General features: G+C 38.2%; 2 protein-coding genes across 3 annotated transcripts in view; both read right to left on the reverse strand.

The window, feature by feature from the left end:
* The window catches only part of LOC148842690 (MUS308 and mammalian DNA polymerase-like protein), a 35206-nt gene extending 21019 nt beyond the window's left edge, over window positions 1–14187 (reverse strand). The window contains exons 1-13 of the mRNA XM_088959686.1: window positions 13709–14187; window positions 12884–13338; window positions 12531–12735; window positions 11472–12461; window positions 10662–10726; window positions 9292–9397; window positions 9015–9215; window positions 7119–7319; window positions 5005–5166; window positions 4639–4878; window positions 3967–4179; window positions 3394–3744; window positions 3112–3264 (exon numbers count right to left, since the gene is read on the reverse strand). Of these exons, the coding sequence (XP_088815812.1) occupies window positions 3112–3264; window positions 3394–3744; window positions 3967–4179; window positions 4639–4878; window positions 5005–5166; window positions 7119–7319; window positions 9015–9215; window positions 9292–9397; window positions 10662–10726; window positions 11472–12461; window positions 12531–12735; window positions 12884–13338; window positions 13709–13744 (3378 nt within the window). The 5' untranslated portion in view covers window positions 13745–14187. The remainder of the gene's footprint in view (window positions 1–3111; window positions 3265–3393; window positions 3745–3966; window positions 4180–4638; window positions 4879–5004; window positions 5167–7118; window positions 7320–9014; window positions 9216–9291; window positions 9398–10661; window positions 10727–11471; window positions 12462–12530; window positions 12736–12883; window positions 13339–13708) is intronic.
* A 2119-nt stretch (window positions 14188–16306) lies between these two features.
* On the reverse strand, window positions 16307–23264 carry LOC148842691 (kinesin-like protein KIN-13B). 2 transcript variants are annotated; one of them, XM_088957969.1, is made up of 12 exons: window positions 22678–23264; window positions 22330–22566; window positions 21422–21616; window positions 21043–21150; window positions 19603–19680; window positions 19422–19503; window positions 18850–19009; window positions 18461–18763; window positions 17712–17930; window positions 17143–17623; window positions 16991–17056; window positions 16307–16917 (listed from the first exon to the last, which is right to left on the reverse strand). In XM_088957969.1, the coding sequence occupies exons 1-12, from the start codon at window positions 22840–22842 to the stop codon at window positions 16741–16743; spliced, it is 2271 nt and encodes a 756-aa protein (XP_088814095.1). In that variant the 5' UTR covers window positions 22843–23264; the 3' UTR covers window positions 16307–16740. The 2 variants fall into 2 exon arrangements, with proteins under 2 accessions (XP_088814095.1, XP_088814096.1); XM_088957970.1 differs by lacking the exons at window positions 22330–22566; window positions 22678–23264 and adding an exon at window positions 21726–21834.
* Between the last annotated feature and the right edge of the window lie 2164 nt (window positions 23265–25428).

The raw sequence follows: 25428 nt of genomic DNA on the forward strand, positions 1-25428 counted from the left end.
CAGATTTACATGGTTCGGCTTATAGCCTACGTCCACAGAGGAGAGAGGAGCAGAAATCCACTATGGAAATCAGCAATTGAGAATACAGAGGTGTGCACAACCTCTCTCGTGGAAACCCTAAACCCCAATACACCCAAACTTCTCTCTCAAGCCAAAGATGCATAAAAGAGAAAACCCCCAAACTACATGACATATCGTATTCGAGTCGGACCTTAGTGGCCCAAGCCCTACGCTTCCACCACAAACCACTATAAAAGTTTGCCTTTGGGTTTTCTCAACTTGATTCAGAGCGGGTTGCAAACAAAGAATTCATGGCACAAACAGAACAACACCCCAAGACAATTGTTCCCTATTAACCCCCTTGCTTTTTTTGATAAAAAAATAAAAAACAACAAATTATTAAGAAAAGAAAGAAAGTACAAGAGAGGTGATAAGTTATAACCCAGAAAAAAGAAAAGAATACAACCTCCTAGAACCTTTGGACACACCTTCCCCCACCAAGCCTACAAAACCAAAAAAGAAAATCCTGAACTCCAACTGACACCACCCACCATAGCCCCTGACTATTCAACAATCAACATCACCAACAATGTGAGAAAGCATTCCTTTCCCTCCCTTACTGAATACTGACTTTCTTTACCTTTATGTAATATCTTTATGTAAGATCTTTACAAGCATCCCTTAGAGAGGCATGAGTTGCTACCTCTCTTGCATAAAATGAAATCACATTACAAGTGTGCCCTGAACAAAATAGACCTCTCCACCCCTTGCTTAACCAAAGCATCCGCCATACCATATGTTGATCTCCTCAGTCCTCACCCATTGTATCCTCAAATTCATCCTGGTTAACCATGCAAATTTTTTCATTTCAGTCTGGTAGCAATTAGCAATTAATTATAGACTTTCTTTACCTTCTTGTTAGGCCAAATCTAAAAAGGTAAAAAAATAAAAAAAATAAAAAGCCTTGCAAAAAATTCCAACAATTGAACATTGTAGAAGTTCTTCTGATTTTTGAGATGTCTTCCCAATTTGGGATTCCTCTCGCTAGCGCTGATCCTCTCTAATTCCAACACTGTATTCTTCTTAGAAGTATGAATAGCTTCGTCCTCTCCTATCACTAGAACATCCCATGCCAAAATAGATGATGCCGCAAAAATCCAACACTGGATTCTCCCTTCAAAGATCAACCAAACTTTTCTTCCAACTCCCTAAATTTCTTAACTCGCCATTACCTCCCCCCCCCCAAAAAAAAAGAAGAATAAACCTAGAGGTTAAATCACCTCCACTTCAATATCACTATCCAAATCAATTCCACTTTCTACTTCATGAGTTTCATCTAAAATAACATCTTCACTTGAACTGTAATACACACCATCTTCCTCACCTTCCATTTCTTTCTCATCCTTTTTCTAAAATTGGTTTGGTTCTATATCCTCATTTCCTTTTATCACCAGCTTCCCCCACTTCCCCCTTTTCACCCCCTTCAAACCTTTCCAACACTTAAACAATTTAGCTCCCATCAGCAATCTTAGAAGAGTCTCCCGCATCTCCCACGGTCCCACCTTGTCATTCCCCCCTCTTTCCAAATCCCTCTCTTCCTACATCCTCCTCTAAAACCATCTCTTTCTCTACTTCACAAGCACCCATCTTCGCCCCGTCCTTACCCTAATGAAATCCTCTTCCCTAACTTCTTGAAACTCATCTACTGAAATTCCTTCTTCCAAACTCATTTCTTCCACATCAACCCTTCTACATCTCCCATTCCCAGCACTTCCCCTCTACATCTCACCTATTACCCCCCCCCACCCATTTTGCAAGTGAATCAACCATACAATTTGCTGATCTAGATACCCAAAAAACAAAAACAACCATCTCCCTTTCTAGTTTGACTTCTCTCAGTGTGCCTATAATCCTATATCACAATTTTCCTTGGCTATCATTCTTTAGCCAGCCCACCAATCTTGGAATCTCCATCCACAATTTTCAAATGGTATATCTCCCAATAGAAAGGCCTAATTATGGGTGAGACTAGTCAAAACTAGATGAATCTAACTGGAAATGCCTGCATGGAGTGGTTGAGAAGCCAAGGAACTCAAGAAGGAAGCACAGGAAAAGGAGTCCAAAGAAGAGAGGGTACAGATTCTAGAATCAGGTTTAGAGGTATCAAGATCCACTCTCCCATATCTGTAAAAAAAAGGTCCCCTCTACCAACCCCCCCCCTAAAAAAAAAAAAACAAATAAAGGTTACCCAGGTCAGCTATTTGAGCATATTCAGAGTCCCTCAAGCCACTCCTTAAAACCAAATCCTATGAAAGTCCCAAATAAGAAAAACAAGGCAAGTGAGAAATAGGTTTGTGTTTGTGCAAGGAAATGGAAAAAACAATGTGGAACCAGTCTTTTAAAGATCTTCCTGCTAATCCTTTGGTGGACAGCAAGTTGTAGGACCCCTTACTTTCCCTACACAAGTGAGTTTTCATGAGTGATGATGCCCAGATAAGGATAAGGATACAGACATGGATAAAGAAAATGGGATACAACTCTCCAATTCCTAAAATCCTTGAAATGGATACAAGTATGGGTATCCCACGTAAAAGGCTTATATCATACTTTTATATCTAGTTTTTTATGCTAAATGTCATTTCTCAAGGCTTATGTCTTTCCAAATTTAAATAAAGTTCTAGCATGTACATTTTTTTTTGTAGCATAATTTGTTAAAACATACCACTCAGCATATTCTATATGACCCAGACTCCAGGTGAGAGGGGACCTATACCAAAATTGAGAAGATTATAATTTTCCATTTGCCACCAGATATGTGCCCTAGTTTCAAAGCTTTCAAAGAGTTCTCTTACTGTCCAAATTTACATGCTGATTGGTGTGAGACCCATTATGGCCCTCAACAAGCTATAACCATTAAGGAACCATCTACCATATGTGTACCCTGGTTCAAAGATCAAAAGATGGGAGAACGCTTAGAAAACTAAAGTTCCTGACCATTATGAAAGGAAAAGTTGTCCAATCAGAATAGTTACATCTAGTCGTAAAATATTAACTTGCAATAATCTTATTAAATAAATAAGCTTGTGCATGAAAAAATATATATATCTTTACCTGGTCAAGAGCAGACAATTCCATGAACTTCTCATAATAAAGTTCCCAATCAGGCTCGACCTCAACATTAATGGGAGTAACCAAGTAGACCAAATGTAAATCAGATGCAAGCACAAACCCTTCCCTTGCCCTTGAAAGATCATCCAGCACAATCTATAAAACAATGTTTAAAATAACTCAAACTGGCAAGAAAAAGAACCACGTTCCTAATTAAGTTAAAAAACATTTACAAGAAACCGATCAGGGAATGATCCAATAGCAAAATGAATAGCATGAATTTACAAGTGATTCTTCTGGGCTGAGAGAACTGCCAAAAGCTGCACGTCCAAGAGGAGTGGTGCTGTACAATTTAGTCTCCTCATTCCATTCAAGAAACTTCCTATGGCATAGCCACCGAAGAGAATCCTGAGCTGATTTAACAACATCTTGAAATGGTTTTGTTGAATTGAGAAGAGTGCACCGAACATATCGATGAATATCACAAGCGGTTTGAACAATCCCACCAGCAACAACCTCCAAAATTGCATGAGTCATTCCATTCTTATCTTTGGAGAGACAAGATTGCAGGGGTGGACAGCAGTCATTAAGAACAGCAATAATTCTTTTTACTTCTTCTGGTTTGCAAATTAATACCTGTTTTTTTGGGGGGGGTTTGGAGGGTAGGGAGGACAAGAAAGAGACACAAAACCATAAGCTTCTATGGAACTGTATCTAAATTGGGCAGCTATACAAGAGTTCAAAAGTATGGAATGAGCAGCACATTCTTATGCTAGCATAACATCCCCAGAAATTAGCAATAGCTAAAAGGATCAAGAGAAACAAGTCAAGAAGCAATGCAATGAGCAGCAGACATACACTTTCCCCTTTGGAATCTATTCCAGTCCGACCAGCACGACCAGCCATCTGTCTGTACCTTGTCCCATCAATAAAATCACGACCAATTCTGGGTTGTCGGAAAACAACCCTTCTAGCAGGCAAGTTAACACCAGCAGCTAAGGTAGAAGTAGCAGTCAAGACACGTAGAAGACCTTTACGATAGCAGGTTTCAACAATCTCTCTCTCTTCAACCTGTTTCAAAATTAGCCAACTACCTATCATTTATCAAAACAGAACCTATAATCATAAAATGTTTTCCAATGATATAAGGCAAATGCATAACAATCAGTAGCAAGTTTTTAAATATCAATACACCCGATATGCACAAACATGTATATTGGGTGTTTCGAGTGACCAAAAACCTTTTTTTTCTTTTCATATTTTTACAAGGGGATCATTTTTATGTTATATAACTTCAAAAGGAACACTTTTTGAAAATACCTAAAAATAAGCATATCGTTGAGCAAAATATACAATACGATATGCCCAATACAGGGCGTACCGCATTGAAATTTTGAATACTGATCAGTGGTGATAGAAACAGTAGCAGCAGCAGTACCAACAGTAGCAGTACTAGCAGTAGTAATGCTAGCAGAAGCAGTAGAAAAGTAGTATTGGCAGTAAAGGGAGGAGGTAAATAAAGCATCCTACCGTTAGACCAGCATGGTGATAAGCAACACCAGAAGGTAGAGTTTCTTCCAATATAGGATCTAAACCCACAGGGCACCTTCGTAGGGCATCAATAGCAGAAGTAATATCAGTGAATTCAGTAAGATCATCACGGATGCCGGCAGAAAATCCCTTGAGGAACTTGGCAACATGCTTCGCTGTTGACTCACACCCTTTGCGACTTGAACAAAATAAAAGCACTGAGTGGCCCTCTTGAACAACCTTCATCAAAGCAAATCTCTATAGTCAATGTTCCAGCATAATCTGTCCTCTTGCAGATGATTTTTTAATTAAGCTGCAGCATAAAATGCAAAATAACAGAAAAGGTAAAACACAAGTAGTTGATACCTCATTGCACAATTCTACGATGTGGTCTGGATCTTTACCACCTAAGTTAGCAGTTTTTGGGATTGTCCGCACAGCATCCATTTGTTTGTTAAAAATGGTGTTTCCAACTTTAATATATTCTTCCAGGGGAACAGGACGGAAATCTGTTTGGTATAATGCTGCCTGAGCATACAGTTACTGAATTAGTATGGCCAAATCCGACAACTTTCATCAATATAGCATGATATGGTAATCCAGGTTGCATGAAATGGCACCCCAAATCTAACGAACTAGACTAAGAATTACAATTCAAGAATTAGATCTGTAAACTCAGCAAATTGGGTCACAAGAAGGCTAAAACAAGCCTACTCAAGCACAACAAAGACCAACCATCAATCAGAGACCAAAGCTAGCCACCAATTCCTCAGCCCAAGCACAACCCAACTGGTTCAGTCTACAGGTTGGATCAGGTCAAGTTAAGTTGGCGCATCAGTGGGTTGCTCCACTGCGACCTGGGAAACAACCTCTCTGTATGTGCAGGGGTAAGGCTGCATACATCTATCCCTCCCCAGACCCCGCATTGGTGGGAGCCTTGTGCACTGGGCTGCCCTTTTATAAGCTAATCACATGTGATATTTACGATCTTTTTGAAAATAAAAGCTTCAAAACATAGCACAAAATTTCAAAACCCTTAAAACTGAATCTTCTTTAGACATTACGCAATATTGCAACATTCAAAGCACTTTTTTGTTTTGAGAATGTATCAAAGACGTTGAACCAATGGCTGAGCCAAAATGATATCATTATGACCTATGACACTAAATTGGTTGACTCCAAATTGACCCAGCCCAAGTTTCAAACCCTCAAAAAGAACTAGGATCACAAAACAACAAAGTCTACAGCAAGGAAACGGAAAATTAAGTTCTAAAATTCCAAAGTAGTTATTAGGTGGATACAAGATGGAAATAATGGTCCTTTTCTGTTCTCACCACATTAGGGAAGCTACATTTTGGTCTCTAGAATGAACACCTCGTCAGATGTATAGAAGATTAGTAGATACATAAGCAGATGTCTTAGCAAAACAGAGAGTTAGCCAGGCAGAAAAATATTGATGCTCTTCCATTCCACGTTTTCTTTTCTTTTCTTGTCTTTTTATTGCAGGTGCACTGAGCCTCTGATCTCCTTGGATCAAGCCACATCATCATGCATTGGAGATCCTTTTGCACTCTGTTGTACTCATGTACTGTTTTTCCTTATCTTTTTTAATAGAATCCTGGTCTGTTAAAAACAAAAACAAAAACCAAGAAAAAAAAATCTCTGCCTCTTGCCACCAGATATAGAAGGCCAAAAAGCATAAATCTCATCGTGATGCACTTGGCTGATACTTGATTGTCTAAATAGACAAAAAAATTAGGGCAAAATGAAGCCTTCCACCTTAAAGTGGATGAACGCAAGCATGATATCCTCTTCAGCATTCTTACACATGAAAAACAGGCTTTTCAAATGATACCCTTGAGATTTCAAACATTTAATTCTCAAAATACTTACCATTGACAATAACCAAGCAAAAGCTTCAATTCTTAGAGAGAAAGGATTACCCAAATGTCTTTAATTGGAGAATGTTCCACCAGATTTCTATCAAATACTCAAAGATTTGTCACTAAACGTACATTCTTCCAACCATCTTCCATAGGCTGAATCAGCCTTGGTGTGAGTTTCCCTTCAGCTTAGAGATAGTCAAGATAGAGGAAGATTCCTACATGGTCATTGGCTGGATTCTCTCCTCCTCAAACAGTAATAAATCTGTCCCAGCAATTTATCAGAGTCAAGAAACCCTACATCCTTGCAAGCATATCCCCACAAAAATACATGGCATTTAATAAGTTGTGCCCAACCAGTTCATTTTTGGGCTGGAAATCTGCAAAATCTTTCCAAAAAGAAAAGAACAAAATACAATCATCTAGCCCCTAAAATGGGAGCAAGGGACCAAAAGAGAGAAACTCAAAAAAAGGCATGCCAAAATATGGTATAAGGGTAGCTAATATGCTTTATCACTAGGGATATCAAAATGCCCAACTCTACAACTACATGGTGCATTCAGTAGAAAAACCAGGAAAATTTTAACTTTATGTTACCTGAAGCCAGTCAGCTACAGCTGCTACATTTGGCATTGTTGCACTCATTCCAACAATTTGCAATCCATGAGCAGGGTCAGCTTTCCCACTACTTGTACCTGAACTTTCTCCACTACATGAATCTGCATTACCTTCACCAGCTGCATAACGGAGCTTAGTCAACATAAGCTCCAAAAGATAGCCCCTATGTGGATCCCCAACCTGTCAAGTAAATTGATGAATTTGTAAATGTATCTTAGCATGAAAGACATTTATTGAAAACACTCTTAAAGAATCTTCTAATTCTTGGAAGCTCTATAACATAAACTGGAATGCAGGGATATCAGCTGGCATTAGTAAATTATGAAAACAAAAAAGATATATGAAAGGAAGAAAAAGATAGGAGAAAAAAAAAGAACTACATAATAATCACAGGAAACTATTGCTATCTCCCCCAATCTCACATATCCAACATTTACTTTAAGTATTTAATATTTACTCATACAGAACCTATTTACACAGATATTTCAAATTGGGCTACATATCCATGTCAAATACTTCAATTTCCAGTGAAGATTCCATATCTACAACATAACCATATTCAATCCTTAACATATCTGGTTTGGTAACATAAGCAAAACTCAACAAAATACTGCTGCTTAGGACCTTGTATCATTTGACCTGAAGACTTCAAGAACAACAAGAATTTCGAGTTGCACTGACAAAATCAAAAATCAAGTTCGAAAGGACACATGTGCCTTAGAATTGAAAGATATCCCTTCTGACCAACACTAAGTTGTGGTGGTTTAATATACACCAAACAACTATTTGCTAGAAAATAAATGAAATTAACTATATTTATCTAGCAGTCTTCTTAATAGAAAATGAAAAAAAAAATGTTTTCATGTCAGCTTCAGAGAAAGAGTAGGAGAACAGATTCAAGTAGTTTGAAACACAATAATTGCAGTGAAGCTTTACTCAAAAATAGCCAACTTCTATCTTGTTTTATAGTGCATCAAACATATCCAAAAATAAAGCTGTTCCAGAAAGATTAACCAATACTTTTAATCAAGAAAGCAAGAGACTTCCATCATGGAAAACTATGAAAGTATAAAATTTTACTCTATTTCATGCAAAAAGAAAAGAAATACTCAAAAGAAAGTAGAAGACCACATGTTACATACATACCATAGTTTTCAACACACCAAGGCGAGGCTAGGCGACAAGGGGGCGCCTAGTCGCCTAGGCAATGGATTTTTTTTAGGTAAAAACATGTATTCTAGGGTAGTTCCCTAGGTTTCATAATCATATTTCCTTAATAAATATCCATAATTTTCATAAGAAAAGTATAAACTTCATGTTAAAGTATAGAAAATCAACATATTCCAACATATTCATGAGAAGAAAAAGAAGAAAGTTCGAAAAATATAGGGGCTGAACCCCTATTTCTGTTATAGGAAAAGAAGAAAAGAAAAGGTGGAAGAAGAAGAAGAAGAAGAAATTAGTATATAAAAACACAAAATTAGTAAAGAAAAAGAAGAAAATTTGTTGATTGGACAACATTTTGTGTTCTTTCTTACTTATTGGTTCAGGTTTTGAAGTGTTTGAGGGTTCAATACAGCACTTAGCAATGTTTGTGTTGATTAAACCCTAACAAATAAGAAAATAACAAAAAGAAATTAATATATAAACACACAAAATGAATATTTTAGTTTAAAAATGTCTATTTTATAATTACAACTCAAAAAATTAAGAATATAAAAGTTTGTTATAACACGCTGACGCTATAGAAAACTGCTTGGCAATTAGGCGAGGCGAGACTCCAAGGGCGCCTTGTCGCCTTGACAACTAAGATACATACATACATACACACATATATAGAAACATCCATAAGTTCTGGATAGTAAGACAGTATACCATATGCAGTTCATCTATCACAATAATTCCTACTTCAGAAAGACGCCCCTCTTCCAACAATCTGTTAACTAGAGAATTCGCTTTCTCTATTGTGCAGACAGCTATAGACGTATCCTTAGGAAGTGTCCCACCACCTTGGTTTCCATAAAAACCACGTACATGCTTTCCTAGAGGCTCCAGAAGTACCTCCAAATGCTCTGCCTACATCAAATAACAGACAACTTCAGTAGTAAGTAATGGCTATGGTAACACCAAGAATTTAAAGAGACATGTGTACCTTCTCGGCACAAATCGATACATATGGCAGTACAAGTAATGCCATCTTTCCAGTTGAGATGACACGCCGCAACATCAAGATTTCAGCAACAAAACTTTTACCTGCACTGTGATGAATTCACATTTTCAGACAGATGTTATGAAAATGAAATGCTTTAGAATGAAAGAATATATGACTTTGCCTATTACTCAAGCAGCTAATAAGTCATTTAAAACCCAAAATGTTCATCAAACTATAACAGAAGCTCAAGCCTGGGTTTATAGTTCAACAAACCAGATTGACTGACATACTGTTTCAAAGTTTTTAGAATGGAAAGTTAGAAAGCAGTCAAAAGCAATTAGAAAAAAAAAGAATAAAAACAAAAGGAGAGTATATTTATGACAAGCTCCACAAGCTCTTTTCCTGACCACATTTTGCTACCATAGGAAATTGGGTGGATAAGACAGCTTTGTACTTCCAAAACCTTAGCACTTTCTATCAGTTGATGAAAAAAACTTGAACGGCTGTAATCTATCAGACTAACATAACATACTTAAAAAAACATATGTGACATGTCTAAAATCTTTCAGCATTTTCCAGAGTAAAACCCAGCCATTTTGATCAGAAGAATTGTTTGAGCTTATAGTTACAGCAGTGGTGGTGGCTGCTTTTTGCATGGACCCAAGTGATGACATCAAGCTATTCAAGCCAAATAGTTCCACAGCTCAACCACCATAATTGAAAGGTTTTTGACTTAAAGGGGTGTTGAGGCCCTGGTTAGTTTGGGGGTCTGCCAACCTAGTAAAGACTTAAGAAGCCTGTTGATAGTTCAAATAGTTAAACTGTACAGTCTCCAATTCAGCTTTTAAAACATTTCTCCAATAAAACTATAATATTTCCAAATATAGGTAAAACTGATAGAAAACAAAGAAACACAAATCAAGCCATAAACAAACTACACTACAAAAGGAGTGTGCGCCTTTTGAAAGGGGTACACCTAGGACGTGGGTGAGGCGCATACCCCAAAATGCCCCTCGCCTATGTGCCTAGGCGCGCCTCATCACTGTGATATCCAAAAGAATATAATTGGTAACAAGAACGCCAAAGTGGCAAAATGCGTAAGCAGGTCAGCTAATACTATGGCTGATTCATTGGCCAAACAGGAGGTTTCCAGGGAGGATCTTTTTTTGTGCTACATTGTAACTTGTTCTAGTATATTGGAAAGTTGTAACTTGTTCTAGTATATTGGAGAGGTTGCATCTCGTGCCTCTACTTGGGGACATTGTACTATTTATCATTGTTGATTAATAAATTTCTTTCAATTATCAACAAAAAAAAAGACCAAAGTGGCAAAATTCAAGATGAACTACACTTAATTTTATAAGTAATACCTTGTGGAGGCACAATAAACAAGGTTTCTTCTCTGCAACACACCATCCACCTGAAGGCAGTCAACCTAAAAAAAAGACAATGTTAAATAGATTGTAAATAATTTGAATAGAAAGCATATTGAACCATAACTAGAAAATAAATTAAACAAGTTATGATGCTACACCTTGATGCTTAGACTTAAGCAGGCATGAACCTAAATGATGTAAATAACAGGGAAGGCAAGGTTATTCAGCTTAACATCAATAAATACTAAATGGACGTATGGAACCTAGAAAAGCAGATATCCAACCTATTTGCTTTCCAATAGAATAAAATTCAAATGAAAGCCTGCAGGCCAGATGAATTAAAAAAGAAAAGACAAAAGAAGGGAAAATGAAGTCTAATGAAAGATGATGCAAACTTACCATTGCATGAAGAGTGCATAAGAAATAAGAGGGAATGCAGGAGAGGGTGAAAGGGAGGAGGAATGGAAGTGTAAAGAGAGGAAGAACCATTTCCTGTCCCATGTTCTAGCCCTACAGCGTACTTCATCTGCATAACCCCACATGACATTGAGCATGATATCAAGGTGTTTATTTTTAGAGAGGTAAGAAAAAATTGATTTGAAATTTCAAATCCCTAGAAGGTAAGCACACAAATCAACAATGGAAGAATATTTTCCTTTGTAAAAAAAAATAATATTGAAAGCTATCCAAACAGAAGAAAAGCTATGTCATGCTTGTCTTAACTCCAAGGTTTTAGCAAATGCAACAGAGAGCAAGCCTAACAGGATAAGGTAGACAGACTTCAACTAAAATTTCACTACTTACCTGCCAAGGGTATAGTTTTGAAATGCCTCTTTTTCTGTAAACATGGCATATCTCAGAAGGAAGCCAATTTTTCAGGTCTAAACAATCTTTCAGTGGAATAGAACTGGACGGTGTACTAGTGGCATCATATTTGCAGCGATTGGCTTTCTGCCTTTCACAAGATGTAATGCTGTTATTCTCTTGACCCAAAAGAACCCTCTCGTTTTTGGTTTCTGGCAGGATAGTAGTCACATCTTGAATATGAGATAACTCTCTATTGACAGTTGAAGATGGCACACCAAGATCCATATTCAAGGAAACAGGAAAAGATCTGGTTTCACCCTCAGAGGTAAGCCTTCCATTTCTTTGAGCTTTAGAATGAGACAGAATCTCTGTGCTCTCTGGGGCCTTGTCAATTATTGAACCACTATGACATTGTTCATTATCTTTATGTGTAATACCAGTCCCACTATCCGTGGAACATTGCTGGGGAGAATTGTCATTCAGGTTCCTGTCCTCATGCAGGAAGTCAAGATGCTTAACAGGCAATGGGGAGACTTCTTTATCAGGAACTACAACAGGATATTCAACGATTTCTTTGGCATGCTTTTTTTCTGATTCCAAAGAACATTCAAGATCCAAATGCCTGGATTTGCTGTTACCCTCATCGAATTTGGCCTTGAACCTTACATCACACAATCCATCTCTCAAATTGCATGTGTTCTTTTGCCCATTATGGCTACTGATGTCATTAGTTTCTTCAGCAACCTGCACTGAATTTTTACCAACTGGAGCAAATAAACCATCAGCTACTTGGATTGCTTCATTCCAGAATGCTTCTCCAGGAGAAAAGATGGAGATTCCTCGTGCTGAATTAGGTGTTTCACGAGTGCATGCATTACTGGTTGATGCATCAGGTGTATGGCACGATACCATGTTTGGGTTTGGTTTGGGTGTTTTCTTGCATTTTCTCAGGCTTCCACGGACCTCAATGGGAATATTACCATTTATCTGCAGAAAATTTCACCACGATCAACAAAAACATATTATAGAGCTAAAATTGAGAATGTTCTCACTTACATCATATTCTCCAGAATGTCCAAGCATAGCATCTCCAGGTTTGGAACAAGCATTTTTAGCATCTAATTGGGACCGGTCCTGGGTGGAAAGACATCGCTTCTTGCTCAATGACTTACCCTCTATCTCTATAAGAGATGGGCTACTTAATCTCTTGTGGACATTCAATTTCGGATCTGATGCTGAATTTACACTTGACGAAGGTTCACTGCAAAGACAAGGAAAACATCCCAAGATTAAACAAAGATGCATATGTAGAGAAAAATCAGGAGGTAATGTTTAATCAATAATACTAATGGTTTTGATAAACATTAATAAAAGAAATCATTTGAATGTTCTTTGTTATAAGCCTGTACCGGCAATACAAAGACAAAAAGTCGGCTGCAAACTGTTTGAGTTCATGATTATCCGTGCCAGGTGAGGAGGCTCCTATTGTATCCTCCACAGAGGCATGAGCTGAAATGCCAAGCGCTTTAGAACAAACCAACGGTGTCACTTTAGAAACCTCTCCAAGGAGTTCACCCGTTTGTCCACACTCCTTGGGTGATAAAAGGGATTCTTTCCGTGTAACTTCTGAAGATAAATTAGTCTCCAACGTCAACTTCTTTTTAACCGTATCTTGCCATGACGATGCACTGCAATGTGCTGATGCAGTCCGGACAAGAGAACTATCGTCCTGAGAATTCACGAGGAAGTTGTCCAAAGTACCTTTGGCACCAGGGGAGCTATTCGACGCAATTCTTGCATCCTTAGCAGTTCCCCCCGACTTTACACTGGGTGACAAAGACTCCTTTTTCCTCGAAGAGAAAAACTGCACGTAGTAGCCATTCAGAGAAATGAGAAAAGAATGAAGAAGAAATAGACAAGCCAAAGCCTAAAAAATCATGTCTTTACAAAATTTTAAACTAAGCATTGTGTATGCTCGAGAGATCAAAAGTTTGTAATCAAATACTGAATTTTTCGACGAACTAAAAAAAATCCTTCGATAATCAAGAAAATTAGAAGTCGCAATAATACAAGCGCTCGTAAAGATAACAAACTAGATATCCCATAAATGAATGATTTACGAGAAGGCTCTCCAGAAAAACAAAAAATCAAAAGAAGAATGCCGAAACAGAAAAAGGGGGACGTTCCGGAGATCTAGGGTTTGTGTTGTGGGAGAAGAAAGATTAGAATGAAACCTGATCAATGCGCGTCCGAGGCGAACCAGACGCCATTATCGACGACACGTCTCGGGCGAGTCCCGAACTCTAGTCTCTTAGCTCAAGAGTCTCGTAGAAATTGTCTCAGGCATGGAGGTCCCAGTGCGACTGTTTTGGATCCGAAAAAAACCCGCCAAGCAAGCTTTTCTACAATTGCAGAGGAGAATGCAGGAACGATGGCGATTGGCGAAAGCGGGGAAGGATACGATGTGAGAGAGAAACAGTGCTTCAAAGTTCAAAGTTCAAAGTTCAAATTTTGGTGTGGGAAAAGGTCTTGGGCGCTTGGCATCGCAGCTACATTCTTTGGTGGGAAATCGGAACTGGCGAACCGCCCAAGTGACATGGATCGTCTTATGGGCCTATAGAAGACCCACAAACAAGCCACAACTATTATGCGTGCTGAGAAACGCAGAGGCCTAGAGCCACCATGGAAGGGATCCAACTCCAACCAAAGCACTGTTGAATTTGGTTGCATTATAAACTTGGTTAGGGGTGTCAATTGGACTGGATTTGGTCCAATCCTCTCCGGTCCAATATGAATCCATTACAGATGGACCAGGTCTATTCCAATCGGATGAATACTTTGGATTAACTTGGACTGGTCCAATTCAATGTCTGGACTGTCCAATCTGTTCAAATTGGTTTTAATTTAGATTGGTTCCAACCCAAACTCAATCCATTAACACCAGTATGCCATATCCTTATCTTCTAACAATGGACAAGATATTAGTTCAATCTGACCCATTTTAATATAAATCATTATGGATGGATCAGGTTCACTCCAATCCAATAAATACTTTAGACTGTTAAGTCTGGACTGGTCCAATTCAATGTCTTATTGGTCCATCCAATCCATCCAAATTGATTTTGATTTGGATAGAGTTCACTCCAAAACTGATTCATTGACACCCCTAAATGGGTGAATTGGAGGATCATCCCCAAAGCATGTGAAAACAAGAAGCTAGTAGCTGGGAAGAAATTGAAGATTCTTGACTTGGGAAATGATTGAAACTGGAGTGAAAAATATATTTAACAGATGTAGAAATAACTATAATAAGTGATAAAATAAGAGAAAGTAAACTAAGACAATTTGATCACATGTGTAGAAGACTATTAACAGCACCCATAATAAATTATGTAATCGGTTGCAAGTTAAAATGGCTAGAAGGAACAGGGGTAGACCAAAAAGGACATGCATCAAAGTAGAAAGATATGACTCAACCTCATAACTTAACAATGGATATGGCAACAAAGAGAACATAATTGGAACAAGCACATTAATGATGATGGTGATGATAATGATAATGATGATGACAATGATGACGGTCTCTACCATAGTGCAGTTGTGACAAAAATACATAAATACGGATGCATTTGCAAAGTAACAAGTTTCAATGACTGTTTGGTTTGAAAGAAAAGGTAGGGTAATGAAGGGAAAGGATTTATGCATTTTATATTTTGAACATACACATATAATTGGGGAGAACAAGACATTGATGTTGATGATTATATCTAGTGTAGTGCAATCTTTTAGTATATGTTTGGCATCGATGCTGTAGGTATAACACTGTTTTGTATCTGCACAGTGTTGCTGATGTGTGGCTTGGAAGCACTGTTTTTTAAGAAAACGGTGTTTCTTTTTTTATGTTTGGAAATGTTGCTGCCAAGTAAGACGTTTCCTAGAGCAAAAGCAATACTTTCTGTTTGGTACCAGTGCTCCATATATGTTTTTAGCACTGATACTCATTATATGAAATCCACATCATGCCCTCGTTGGCAGCAACAAGCTGCAACCTGAGAAAATGTCAAATCCAGCGTTGCACGAAACCACGCCTTTTCAATATCCAAGGCGCAGCTCGGAGCACTGTTTTTTATGGAAAAACGGTTCCAAACATATTGGCGTTTCCTGAAGCACCATTTTTTTCCGATATGACACTGATGTATCACCGTTTTCTGGAGCAATGGCATCGATGCCAAACAGGCGCTTAGTCACAAGTTAAATCTGCACCCTTTCCCTACCTTTTATTTCAAACCAAACACAGCCTAAAAACCTACTCATAAGAGAAGAAAATTAAACAGAAGATGCCACTGCTACCTTCACCAACCATCTCTTGATAACTCACTATGACCATCATGCAGTTAGTTCATGGTTTCATTTGTATGATGCAAGAAAAAAGCGGGGCTATCACAGGCGTTCTAGATCCAACTGTTCAAATGTTTGGCTTTTTCATCACCTTAAAATATTTTATATATGTGTTTGGTTCGAAAGAAAAGATGGGGAAAGGTAGGGAAACGTGCATTAGTTGAAGTTTCAGCTAGCAATGTTACTCGAAGAAAAGCTCCAATATGTGGAACGGATTTGGCATTGAGGCAAGGAGAATGTATACATGGCAATGGAAAACCAATGAATTAAATAGAGAATCAGAGATAATTTTAGGAGTGCGCTCTGAGCTTTCATTAAGTCATTGCATGGCAAGCTTTGCCTTCATAAATAGTACTTGTATGTATCTCGTGATGATGTCTAGTTTCTTCCGACTGAACCTTTCAAGCAACAAGTATGAAATATGAACTACCGACTCAAACCAGAAAGAAATTTGCTTAATATTAGAGAGCTAATAATATTTGCTTTATCAAACAATTATACAGAAAGATCTTTACAAAGAAGATTTCAATCAGCATAAATCCATATACTAGTTCCCAACAACTCACAAGAAAGAAAAAGAATTAAAGAGAGAACCAGATCCTCTCACTCCATAAAACTGCAACCTATAAAACCTGATATCACATATCGTCCAAGGAAAATCACCAACAAGCAACTCATCTGAGCAGTGAAGCCCCATATTTCAACAGCAACAGATGGCTACTCGCGACTGCAGATGTGGCGCACCTGCATCACCAAACCCACCAACGGGGCATTCTGGCAAGTCCCCATATAATGTGTATATTCTGCACTAATATGATGCAAAACGCCAAACCCTAATAAGTGACTCCAATCATCACCCCGTATGAAATCAGATCCCAGAAGACACCAACACATTGTATTCATTCAGACGCCTCTGGAAATTAGCCAAGCGGGTCTGCAACTGCAAAATTCCTGCAGCCTTCTGAGAAAGAATAGTGTTCAATCTGGAGATGTAATCATCCAGCTGATTTCCCGGTTGTTCTGCTTCCACCAAGAGCTTCATTTCCTATAACAAACAAATAAATATTAGACCATCAATTATCATCGAGAGGATCGGATGATAAAGTATATTGACTAACCTCTCGAACAATATCTAATGTCTCTTCCACCTGTCTCCGGTGAGCACTAACAAGATCTTCCTCTTCCTAAAATCATGAATCGTATGTTCAACATGTCAGAGAAAATGAGACCCAAATAAATGGATAATATATCACATTATCGATGCTTTTACCTCTAATAGAGCATTCAGATCATCATCTGAATGTGAATTGTTAGAATCAACACCTGGAATATCCTTCCATTTCATCAGACTATCGGTATTCCTGACCTTATCCTCGGCAGTTGAGATCTGGTACTTCTCCATCTTTCCATTCTTCTTTCGCACTGGCTTCTCCTGCTCATAGAATTCATCAGGCAAATCAAAATCTTCAGCACGGGTGCCACCCCGACCACCTCTCTGATCCTTTGGGAAATCAAAATCCTCCCTCCCACTAGGTACTCTATCCATGTTGAAAGGAGGAGAAGTTTCCTTTTCAAACTGTTTTGACCATCCAAATCTGTTGGTTTCATTGGGAACATCAAAGACATTACTATCAAAAGTTGTAACAGTCGGTAGAACTAAAGATAAGGGCAATGCAGTTGACTCTCTTGGGTTTAATGCTGACGACAAAGGATCCTTTTTGGAGTTGTTCCCTTTTGAAAGGCTCTTAACCCTGGTAAGTAAACATTTATTAGACATGCAGGAAGTAAAAAAGGTGTAACACCATGCAAACTCATATATCTTAGATTATCAATTGTCACCTGTCAGCATATCTTAATGTATTCAGGGTATGTTCACATGATCCTGAGTTTGGTGAAATGCAAGATATCATAACAGTTCGCGAGTCGCCAACAAAAGAATCTCGAAGAACTTCTGTCAGTTTACTCCCTCTGAAAGGAATATGCCCTTGGTCATTGTCAAGTGCTCGAATGCATTCCTTCAATGCAAGTAAACTTTTATTTATCTCAGCACCTTCCATTCTGCACCAGGAAGTATACAGGTCCAGCAAATTAGGGACAAACATACCAAAAAATTATCAAGGGAATTCAAGGACAAAATAACATTCTACCACCGTCAGGGCAAATTAAGTAGTACATGGAGGAGGGTAAGACCCACAAAGGGATGCGCTCCAACCCTCCAACTGTGTTATTTGGCAAATTCCACTTACTTGGATAAACCCACTAGACCTCACAATTATTTTAGAATAGCCACCAACAATTTTTTCAAGAGATTCAACCTAGAATATTTGGTTAAGAAAATAGGTTGGGTATGATTTCTTCTATCATCCACCTAGATCTGTGACCTACCAAACACAAAGTCCTACACCCAACATGTGCATTACATGCACCACCATGCATTTGGTATGCCTTCCTGTCAGCAAGACACTTGGGATCAAATCTTGCCTACCTGGCTACCCCAGCAAGACACTTGGGATCAAATCTTGCCTACCTGGCTACCCCCCTCCCCCCCCCCCCCGAAAAAAGAAGACATCAAAAAGGAAATCAAATACCTTGTCTGCTTGTCATTATCAGTGGTATCTGCACCTCGCTCACTTCCAGCAAGATCTATGAAGGAGAGTTTGCCGACCACCCGGGCAGGCTTCGATTCACTTCCATCGACTGACCTCTTGATAGCAAGCTGCAGTATGGCATGCGAGCGGGAAGACTCCTCATTAGCACCAGTTGTACCTGTACTTCTAGTAGCATTTCCTTTCTCGATAAACTCCCTGATTGTCTCCACATTAGATACTCGGTATTCTTGCAAACCCACAATGCACACTTGCTGCTTACCATCCTCTCTCATACAAAGCTTTCTGCAAAAGCAACGAATCAGGTGAAGAAAATAAACCTCCGGAGTGAGAAAACTTTCCAAACTAATTACTGAAAACTTAAAACTAACCTCCGGTCATTAAGGAGATCAAAAAGTTTCCCACCATATATCTCAAAGAAACTCACAAACAACTGAAAACCTTGGTTCCGGTATGTATGGTGCATTAATCTCAATATGTCCTGGGATGCCTTAAGTGGCAATGGTTGCATAGTATAAGTCTTCCCACTCCCTGAATGAGGAAAGAGACAATGAAATCAAGCTTATCTATGACAAATGTCAGTTGTGCTTATAACAACTTCAATTTTGGAAAAATATCTGTATCTCATTTTAATTCAACAAAGAAATTCATAGGCAAGTTCTACATAATCCACAACTAAATAATTCAACAAATAGTCAAAATAAATATCTTCAAATTGAGGGGAAAAGGAGAACATGAACATGGGTAAACATAAGTAGATAAGCAAGAAAGTGGGAACAGAAGCCATACATGTACATATTGCACAGAATGGGGGCAATAGATTGTAACTATACACTATTCCAAACGGAAAAAATAGGAGGGCCTCATCAGTTTGAAAATTATTGAAAAGAAAGTTTCCTAAAGTATTAAACATGAACCAGACTTGAGATACTCAAGCACTTGCCTGTTTGCCCATAAGCAAAACAAGTTGCTTTTGTTCGCTGGAAAATAATTGGAACAATGGGTTCCACTGTCTCGCGATATACCTACAGATAAAGAACAGAAAAGAAAATACCATAAGATCAAATTTTTAGGTATTGAGCAAGATAGTGGGCAATGTCCTGCAGTTTTTGTCTTGCACTCACTTCATCATTTGAAACCTGTTCGTTCAACACTGCATCAAAGACAAATTCATGCTTCTCAACATACTCGGTAAGATCAACCTGCAGAAAATAATAAATTAGGATATGGAAGAGATTTTTTTATCTGAATAAGAATCTCGATACTATGAAGGAGAGAGATAAATAAGCTATGAAAATTATCAAAAAACAATAAGCAAAACAAAAGAAATTAAGCCCAATCAAAATTTTTCCAATGGTCATAAGAAGGCCAGTATTGAAGCATTGGGGGAGATCACTTTCCCATATGCAAATACATGTTCAGAGGGTGACAGTGAGACCCAATAGTAATCTTTTGAAGCTATATTCATTCACATGGAAAAGCAGGCACACCAAGCAAATGATAGTAACATTCTGAAGATGAAGATTTAAAAAGTTCATTGCAGCAAGCAATTAAGTCATTTTAAATGCAAACATGTAAACAGAAGCCAATCAGACCAACTTATTATTTCTGGCACTTGTACTCTGACAGTCACCATTCCTGTAAAATCATGCAGGTGGTAAACAATACGTAAATGAACATGCAATGTTAGAGTTGACAACATCAAAATAAATTAAGTTGGAGTACATCAAACGCATTTCCATAAAGTAAACAATATAATACAATTGTTTCAACACTATAAAAAGAAAATCCTATATGCATGAAAAACTTCAAATCTAGAGTAGAACTAGAACATATGGAAATTTAGAGAAGTGAAGTGGGTGCATGTAGAAAAGAGAAGTACATGGTACAAGGAGTAACTTTTGATAAGAAATAAAAGAAACCCATGACTCTGTAAATAGCATATCACCAAATCAATTACAAAGATATTTTTCAGCTAAAAAAGGATGAAAGTTGTAGGAATTAAAAGAATGAGAGGTGATGCTAACTATTTTCAACAATTCACCAGAGGCCATTGTGCAAAGATAATGAAGTATGTCAGGACAAGACAAGAATGCAGATAATTAAAAAAAAAAACACTAATGGGTACAGAGAGTAATAAACAAGATATACATGCATTGAGTAAAGAAAGAACTGTCCAGACAATATAAAATATAAAATGTGTAACAAGAAAATGCGTAAAAACAAAACAAACAACTAGAATACTTTTATTAGATCCCTTCCCATCATGAGAATTCATGCACATATCAACTAAAAAAATGTGAACTACATAAGACAAACATGCTTCAAATATGCATATTTCAGAATATTATTTAGTACGCCCACTCATGGCAGGGGTAACATTTCAGACTCTCAAATAACAGACAGAATGCAACAAACAGTTAGGTAAGGTTGCAATTCCAATTTCAATCAATTCAATTTTTTTCCAGGTTGCATTTTCTGGGTCTTCAACAGGATAACATTCAAGCTGAGCATAGATGGAAATCTCAATTACTGATAAGCAAACCCACCAACTAGGAACTCACCTTGAGTTTTGTCTCATGAACTGTAAGAGAGTTGGAACTCGAATCTATTGTTATTATGTCTTCCTCTTTCTTTGCCATTTCCTTTTTATTAAGTGGCCTCTTGCGCACCTGCATTTGTATAGTATCTTTCATTGACATGTCACTAAAGTTGTAGCTAAAGCCAATTCACTCATGCAAAACAGATAAATATGATAGACCCATTATTCTGATGCAGAAGTAGCCACCTGATGATGTGAATTTAATTGAAAGTTCATAAGATTCCTACCTTCATCTAGCTGACTCTCCTATTTGCTTAGGGAATTCAATTTTTCTATAACATATTTCTCACCAAGCCCTTGAACAGACTAAAATAAGAACATCAGAGCAGCAAAGAACATACCACAACTTTGATCTTGGCAACAGAAGAGGCCTTCTCCTTATCAGCTGTAAAGCTTTTAAGTAGATTGTTCTCTGGCAAACCACGAGCTCTAGTTGTTTGTTTGTTGGTGGAAAGATAAGGCTCGGAATCATCAAAGCTTCTTCCACGAACAGAATGGTAAAGGGAAGAACCATCATATAGGCCAGGAACTGGCATCTGCCCGTGGTATTAAATAAAAAATCAGCATATCACCAAATTTACAGTGGAACTTGCAAAACTCAAATGGCCACAAAAGAATGTCATATTTAAAGAACGAATTATAAACCTGAATGCACATCGATCATTCAATCAAACCTGATATGCATTCTTTGGGTAGAATTTGGTCCTACCCGACAACTTAAGGTTTGAGTACAGGTGCTCTCCATCAACTTTCAATGACATGATGTGATTGAATCAATCAAATATAAGTCAGAAAAAAAAAAGGAATTAGAGTTGATAATTTGCACTGCCATTTGGCAATCAAATCCAACAAATTCAAGACCTACAAGTATCAAAGTAACTTTACCTATCAAAAAAAAAAAAAAAATACAAGTATCAAAATAACTAAAGCTGAGACTCCCTCGATATGAAAAACAAGAAAACCAAGAGAGGAAATCTGATAGGTGGAACTTCAGAAAGAACAAATTATCAAGGGAGAAAACTGAATTACAGTTTCAATTTACCGGAGAGAGAGAGAGAGGGAGAAGGAGAGAGAGAGAGAGAGAGCAGGATACAGAAATAGTGCATTAAGTAAAACAAGACGTCCAATTACAGATGGTATATGAAGTAAAACCCGTTATCCAATCAGCATTCAAGATAACATTGTACAAACACCAAACTGCTCGTAATCGCGCGGAAAACTTAGTTCATAAGGCAAAAAAGAGACTCACATCTGGAAGTAGTTCAGTATCGAAGGAATGCAGATCCAAGATCCCAGGGCTGAGCTCGCTTGGCGACACATGATCTTCGCCGTTCTTCCTCAAGCTGGATGACCGCGAGTTAACAGGAGGAGTCGAAGGCTCCGAGAAGAGCTCGTTCACTCCAGTAACACTCCTCTGCAAATTCCGATACATCTTCGACCCCTGAACTCCTCCACCTCCACCGCCGCCGCCATAATAACCATAGTCCTGTTCACGGTCCAACAACAAAGGAAGGATAAAAAAACCAACAATCGGCACCCAAAACTTCAATTTTTCACACAATGCATGTCGAAATAAGAGAACAAAAAGATCAAAAACCTGTAAACCAGGTAAAGTCGCGTTAGACGATTGAAGATGCTGAAGACCAGCAGATTGAAGCCATCTTCCATTAGACGAAGTATCTAAGAAATTGTCCGAGTACTGACGCTGGTGATGAACGGTCGAAGTACCAGATCTCTGCATCTGCCTACCAACTGCATTCATCTCTCTGGTCTCACCTTTTCGATCCGATTAGGGTTCCGAACAGAACTTCCGTCTATCGTAAGTCAATCCCAGCCCGTAATTTTTCAAAAAGCCCACGCCTCGGATAACCGCACAGTAACAAGTATTTCAATTTTTAAACTATTAAAAACAAATCTCTGATAGATAAGGATAAAAAAATGACACACACGCGAGAGAAAGAGAGAGAGGGAGCGGAGGGAGCTCCGATTTTCAGAGAATGGATTTTTTTTGTGGTATGAACTTTTGATAGAAGCTGCAATGGAGGTTGTTGAGTTGTTTTTCAGGTTTTTTGAAAAAAAACAGTAAAATAAATTTTGGATCGAATCAGCAGCAGAGAGAAAAAGAAATGGATTTGAAACTTTGAAACGAAGACCGGGGCAACCCTTGAGTTTTGAGTTGAAGTCGTATTTAGATGACTTGAGAGAGAGAGAGAGAGAGAGAGAGAGAGAGGAGAGGGGTACGAGTTGATAAAAACACGTGTGAACAAAATCTGGCGCGTGTGTAACACTATAGCCTGCTCAAGGTTACTTTACTTCATGGGGAAATATTCCCAATGCAACGTTGCAAAATACTGTTAGATCGGTGTGGGCACAAGTCGATCTCGCCGGAGATATGAAAACGACGAGTACCCGGGTCCCATGGTGCCTACCTTGTTTGTAATCACGTGGTGGGCCCGCTCGTTCACCCCATTCTCTGTCGCTTTTCATATCTGATGGAATAAATGCAAAATCTGTAGAAACGCTTGGATCGGAACCTTCTGTGCCGTAGATCTGCGCTGCAACGGACGAGATTCCAGTCCAGTATATAAAAAGCTACGAGTCTATGGTCGTCTATAGACTATACATGTACTGATTGAACGCAGCTCCCACTCACGTCAGACAAATCATTCAAATTTCGTGAGCGAGAGGGCGTTTCTGAATTTTGATGTGTTCCGGACGTGGTGTGATTTCATATGTAAGACAAACCAGAATCACAAAGCCATGTATGGTCTACAGGACTACTGGATTTTATCCGGGTTCCTATGAACTATACGCAAATAGGATCTACCGTCCACGTGTTCCGGGTATGCGACCTGGATTGGAATCTGATCCCACTTGTAAGATATCCGTCTCCGATGCAAGAATCTTGCGTAGATCGTGTGGCTGTTGAAAACGTCTCTGACAAGTTGACGTGCAAAGACGTTGGACCACAGGGAGTGGCCAAATGAATGGACGGTTAAGATTAATAAGATGGGCAACGGATGGTTGATGGTTTGTACTTTGTAGAGCAAAGAAGCGGGAAGATGGGTTTGAATCGTAGGGTTTGAGAAAATGAAAGTAAAGGAAGGAATAGATAATAGCTAATAGATAAATGGATGTGGTTTCCCAAAAAGCAGAGGGCTGAAGGTTGGGCAAGGGTAGTGGGAACTGGGACCGAAGGCCGCGTCCCACGGCACGGCTACAGCAGCTCGCCCATTGAGGGTCCTGTTTGGCAATTAGCATTAATACGTTAAAGATTGATCTCGATTAGCGAAACAAGTACGTAATGGTGGATAATGGAAGAGCTGAGCAACTGAGCAAGCATCTCCCAAAAAAAAAGAAAAAAATAGGGAAAGTTTCTAATCAGTACCTGTATTTTGGCTCTAATAACAATTTGGTCCCTGAATCTTGCAACAATCTAGTACTTATCATTAATTAACCGTGTATATCGCAACACCTTATGTGTCATTTAAGACTTTTGAAAATGTCAAAATCATCATTGAAAATAAAATACATTGTTTATTCTTCTTCTATCACAAACACCAAAACCCTTGCAACAAGCCCAAGCTCTTTGTCACAAACACTTGCAACAACCGCCTTTCTCACAAAGTCATTGCAAGTCTTTGCTAATAACAGAAAATTCCAAGTTTTATATAACTTATTTTTATTTGTTTAACTTAATATAGTAATATTTTATTCATTCAGGTAAAAGAGAGGAGAAGAACTGAAAACTTTGTCTTGATAGAGAGAGAGAGAGAGAGAAATCATTGATGGTGGCCAAAGACTTTTCTCTTTTTCCATTTTTCAGATAAGTTAATTACTGTAGTTAAAGTAAAACTTTTCTCCCATAAATTGCTTTGGTTTTGGTCCGAATATGACGAAATATTTAGAGGAGAAGAAAGACAAAAGTATTGTAACGGGGATGAAAAAATTGATGGTTGGTTTTGATTTTAGTGGATGGTTGATAAATAAAATTAGATGACATTTGAAGGGGTATTGTGTTTTTTTATAGGCCACTTAATGGCTGGTTAACGTAGGTACTAGATTGTTGCGTTTCAAAAGATCAGGTATTGGATTGTCGCATTTTAAAGTTTGAGGAACAAATTGTCACTCGAGCCAAAGTATAGGATACTAATCAGGAATTTTCCCAAAAAATTACTAACAAATGTAATAGAATTCCGTCTTCCTACACACCCGTCTCGAGGTACTTCATTGACTTGTTTGGCTGTATACATGTTTGTTAGTGAGATTATTTATTTCTTAAAGTTGTGTTTAGTTGCAATATAATTTTCATTTGCTTAATGGGAATGTAAAAGGGCCGAGCGTAAAT

The sequence above is a fragment of the Nelumbo lutea genome, chromosome 8 (genome assembly GCF_056320005.1).
Source record: "Nelumbo lutea isolate HS-2025 chromosome 8, American lotus-T2T, whole genome shotgun sequence".
NCBI classification, from domain to species: domain Eukaryota; kingdom Viridiplantae; phylum Streptophyta; class Magnoliopsida; order Proteales; family Nelumbonaceae; genus Nelumbo; species Nelumbo lutea.